Source organism: Nicotiana attenuata, unplaced genomic scaffold (genome assembly GCF_001879085.1).
Source record: "Nicotiana attenuata strain UT unplaced genomic scaffold, NIATTr2, whole genome shotgun sequence".
In the NCBI taxonomy this organism is placed as follows: domain Eukaryota; kingdom Viridiplantae; phylum Streptophyta; class Magnoliopsida; order Solanales; family Solanaceae; genus Nicotiana; species Nicotiana attenuata.
In genome coordinates this window covers 144,479-149,163 of record NW_017672298.1, presented here as the reverse complement: position 1 = coordinate 149,163, position 4,685 = coordinate 144,479, and the positions used below count along the sequence as shown (strand labels likewise).

Here is a 4,685-nt window from a genome sequence, read left to right as displayed (position 1 = left end):
AATTAAATCTGCCTTCCTATCTTGGACTTTTCTTGCCCTATTATGAGCTTTGATGAAAAATCCGCAAGCATTTCAAAAAAATCAATTGAATGTTCAGGTAAAAGTGAATACAAAGTAAAATCTCCCCGATGAGCGCAAAACACAATTGATACTCGCTAGTCAAAGATAGTGTAGTTCAATTTATCATCTCTATATGGATTGAATTTAAATAATGCACTAGTAATTTCTATTTAAAGCTACTTAAGATGATTAACACTTTGTCGGGATGGATTATAACTAAAATTAACTATGAAAACAAAAACAACTAACAATTGATCACAAAAAAACAAGAGTTAAGCAACAATGAAATATCAATGGGGAAAATAAGGGTCATGACAGTATATGTGCAAGATATCTATTTGGGACCCAACTCTAGTTCAATTCGCTCTAATGTTCTAATGATTCTCAGGAATTCACTTGATAATTAGTTCAAAAGTGTATTCAGGACTCCTCTCTCGATTAAATTTTAACTCTGCGAGGTGAACTAATATAAGCTATGTGAAAATATGCAAACATGCGCTAATGGATTAGTCTTCAGGAAAACGTCTCTAGAATATTCTCCTAACTTGATTTAATCAATAATTCAACAAGCTCTTTCGATTACTTAAGAGAATCAGTAAATTAAACCAAACAAAATAATGCAAGGTAATAACCACAATATTCCTCTTTATATAATAAACTGGTGAATAAGTTGCAAATAATTCAAGACTACATAAACGATTTCAAGCAAAGAACTAGAGTTAACATCCACAAATAGCAATCAAAACACCATATCCATCAAACCCTAAGGTAAATTAATCCATATTCATGGAGAAATTCATCACAAAGAAAGTTGAATAATAAGAAAAGACGAATTCAATCCAAACTCTAGCGTTGAGTTGAGGAAACAATGATGAATCCTTATGCTTTGAGTCTTTAATGCTCTTCCAATCTTCCATGTGTGAAAAGTCCCTTCAATAATGTCTTTTTTGGTATATTGATACCATGTAGAAGTGGGATCGGACGAAACTATCCTTTCCTAGCCGAAACAAGAAAAAACTCTGAGAAATTTGTACAGGCGCGCCGCACCATACGCTGCCCCATGCGTGGCGCTAGTGAGAAAGTTTAGAGAGCAGATTCCGATAGGGCCGCAATAATTTACACTTCCGCACCGCCCCATGTGCCGCCCCATGATCCGTGGAAGTAGAATTTTTACAGAGTATTTCGTTTTCTTCAATTTTTGATATTCAAACTTGGCTCTCGACCCCCAAATGCGATCCTGATTTAATCCCTTCGGCTTTTACTCATACTTCAAAGCTCCAACTTGTTCAATTAAGCTCCCGATGATCTTTTTAACTAGGAATCACTTCCTGCAAGGCATAAAATATATAATAAGTGTAATACACTAGCATTTAAGGTCAAACACATGCAAAATGCAGTAATAAGAGTGCATACAATGACTAAAACACAGGATTCTAGCCTACAATCAGCACCCCACACTTAAATCATTTTTTGTTCTCGAGTAATCGAACTGCTCTTCACATAGAGATGACCTTCTTATCAGACAACATCCCTAACACATCATGCCAAGAATACTTAAAGCAGACTAAGTGCCATATCATAACATCCTAGCCTCAAGAATCGAGTCACGCACGCCACGTATTTCGAAACCTACTCACTTACTCTAACTCAGAGGCCACATGAATTTCCTTTCCTTCGCAGTTCCACACATAATAAAATTCAAGAACACACAGGAACTCAAGATAGAAAGAATTCACTCACTCTCATAATTAAAATCCATGTACCACAAAAGACGTACCATATGCTTGCCCGTAGTGTAGTACTCTATTAATTTGAGCTCATTCAGTCAAGGATCAAGTAGGACCTTAATTGGTTGTCATGTAGGGTGTGGGACGGGTAGGATAGAATTGGATATAGTGACTACACCTCCCTGAGCACTTTAATACATAGAATTTCACAATTTAAATCACACACTTGTGTTGAACCAAACTCCAACCTTCACACATAATAACACCAAGCTCCGAATTTCTTTAAGCACAGACAAAGCAAGATTTACTACTAGAAAGGAATCGTTTTTTTTTCTTTCTACAACATTCATAAATTTTCCTTTTTTTTTCTTTTTCAATGTTCTGACTGATTTTTCTTTCTCTTTTTCAATTCCTTACACATGGCTCCCACAATTTTCAACTAATTCACCTTTCTCCATTATTATTAGGTCCACTCAAAAGCCCAACCATACCTCTACTTAGCTCGTAAGAATTTCATAACAGTTTCAAGTGCTCAAGAGAGGTAAAAGGTTCAAACAGATGGTCAAATCAAACAAAGGGGTCAGGCTTGTAGTTTGGTTGCCAAAGAAAACAAGATTACAGGCTCAAAGGGGCCAACTAAGATACACAGCAATAAGGCGGTCACAAGCATATAATTTGCTCACAAAGAAATACCTATATCACTTCCTAGACTGAACAAGACTTCTACTTCACTTTGCAAACACACGGGGCAGGTTCTAGACAGCAACTGACATGCACAGAATATCAAGAATGACCTCACACACACATTGACACATAACTCACTCAGGATTGGATCTATCCCGACTCTCTAGTCAAAGCAGTTAAGCAACATCATCATCAAACAATTTAAGGCACTTATCCAAGAGACAAGAACTGAGCCTAAGCGTTACAACTAAGGCACTTACTACTCTCAAAGAACAATAAAGTCAAGAGCAGTTATCTCCATTAATCACCATAGCACAAGACTTCCTTATTCCAAACAAAAGCAAAACTAACTACATCTGATTCAAGCAAAACCCTTGAAAAAGAACTGCATCACAAAGAAAACCAAGGAGAAATTGTTACACTAACTAAGAAAACAATATATATTTTTTTCTTCAACTTTGATTCCTCAAGAAGACCGCCGAGGAAATTCATCATCAGGAAAAGTCAAAAAAAAAAAAAAAATTCAATCGAAAGAAATGCAGAAAAATGCACATGTACATATTTACATCTCCACCCACACTTTAAATGTAGAATGTCCCCATGAAACACAAATAAAATGCAAGAGGTAAAGGAATTTTTCTTGGTTCATCTAGTCGGGATCTAAATCGAAGTCGGGAGTTCTTTTGCACGCCCGACGTAGTGCACACATCCATTCTAAGAGCTTTTTTTAAGTATTGTTTGGGTACACCCCACACTTATCAGTTTTACTCTCTCCAATTGCTCCTTTAGGTCCCCCTTTGCACCTTCAATCTTGAAGATCACCCTTTCCTCCCCCACTCTGAGCATGAGTTGCCTTTCCTGAATGTCCAGAATTGCTCTACTCGTAGCGAAGAAGGGACTTCCTAAAATTAGAGGGAACTCCCTATTCTCTTCTATATTCACCACAATGAAGTCCACAGAGAACACAAATTCATCCACTCAAACTAGCTTACCTTCCACTATTCTTTTAGGTATGATTGTGGTTTGATCCGCCAGCTGCAAGGACACAGGTATCGACTTGATTTCTCCAATCTCTCCCTCCAATTTCCTGAAAATAGACAAAGGCATAAGATTAATGGAAGCACCTGAATCATACAAAGATTTTTCATATGTAGTACTTCCTAAAGAGCAAGGTATAGTAAAACTCCTTGTTTCTCCACTTTTGAGGGAGCTTATTTTGCATAATGACACTACAATGCTCTGTGAGCTTGACAACCAATGTGTCTTCCGCTTTTCGCTTTTTGTACAATATCTCCTTAGGAAATTTAGCATAAGCTGGCATCAGTAATAGCACCTCTGTGAAAGTTATATTCACATGCACCTGCATGAGCACTTCTAGAAAGCGCCCGAATTGTTTGTCCAGCTTCTCTCTTCTCTGCTTCTGTGGAAAAGGTAGAGCAGGCAAGTATTTACATTTTTACGTCTCCTCATTTATTGCATTCTCATCTTTCTTCTTCTTCTGAGCTCTAGTCTTCCCTTTCCTATGCTTCTTCAGACCATCATCCACCTTATTGAATATTGTCATTTTTTGCTCCTCCACAATCTCCACCTGTCTTTCAATCAGCTCATCATTTTGTTTTGCCATGGGATCCTCCAATACATGCCCACTCCTAAAAGATACTGCATTTATAGTCTCTTTTGGATTTCTTTCAGTATCGGGAGGGAGAATTCTCGGAACCCTCTCATACGATAGATTAGCTAGTTGCCCCACTTGTCTTTCCATGTTTCGAAAGGCCGTGCCCAGTTCTCTAATAGATACGCTATGGGTATCAAGCCTCCTATCTGTCTTAGTAATAAAAGTCTTCATAAGATCTTCCATGCTAGACTGATTAGACTGTGGAGGGTGGTATTACTGCCTCTGCTGAATTTGAAAACCTATAGCTCCCTACCCTTAAGGTCTGGAGTTATTTTGCCGCCATACGTTTGCACTACCACCTGGTAACCCCAAGAAAAACCTAGGTGCCTCTTCCCATGGAATTAATATTTTTGCCACTTTGGTAGTTGCCTCTCTCAAAGCTCCCCCTAGAATTTACTACTTTAGCTGAAGCTTGACACTTGTGTATAGGGTGTTTCATTCCACAAAAGCCACATGCTGCTTGCGGCTCACTCAATACCTTGGCCAATGTTAACTTTCTTATCTCTCTGGCCATGATGTCTAGCTGCGCTTGCATTGAT

At 38.1% G+C, this 4,685-nt stretch overlaps 1 protein-coding gene across 1 annotated transcript; it reads right to left on the bottom strand.

Annotated features, from left to right (window-relative positions):
* Positions 1-2,832: 2,832 nt before the first annotated feature.
* LOC109212642 lies at positions 2,833-4,233 on the bottom strand. The gene is made up of 5 exons (XM_019376308.1): positions 3,949-4,233; positions 3,629-3,891; positions 3,464-3,558; positions 3,240-3,403; positions 2,833-2,856 (listed from the first exon to the last, which is right to left on the bottom strand). The coding sequence occupies exons 1-5, from the start codon at positions 4,231-4,233 to the stop codon at positions 2,833-2,835; spliced, it is 831 nt and encodes a 276-aa protein (XP_019231853.1).
* Between the last annotated feature and the right edge of the window lie 452 nt (positions 4,234-4,685).

Bases quoted from the DNA above. Each gene is read 5' to 3' on its own strand.
- LOC109212642 (XM_019376308.1), bottom strand. From the start codon at position 4,233: ATGGAAAGACAAGTGGGGCAACTAGCTAATCTATCGTATGAGAGGGTT. The intron at 3,892-3,948 runs GCAATAAATGAG...CCTTTTCCACAG, and splicing joins AGAAGAAGAAAGATGAGAAT to AAGCAGAGAAGAGAGAAGCT. The intron at 3,404-3,463 runs GTAAGCTAGTTT...TGGTGAATATAG, and splicing joins ACCTAAAAGAATAGTGGAAG to AAGAGAATAGGGAGTTCCCT.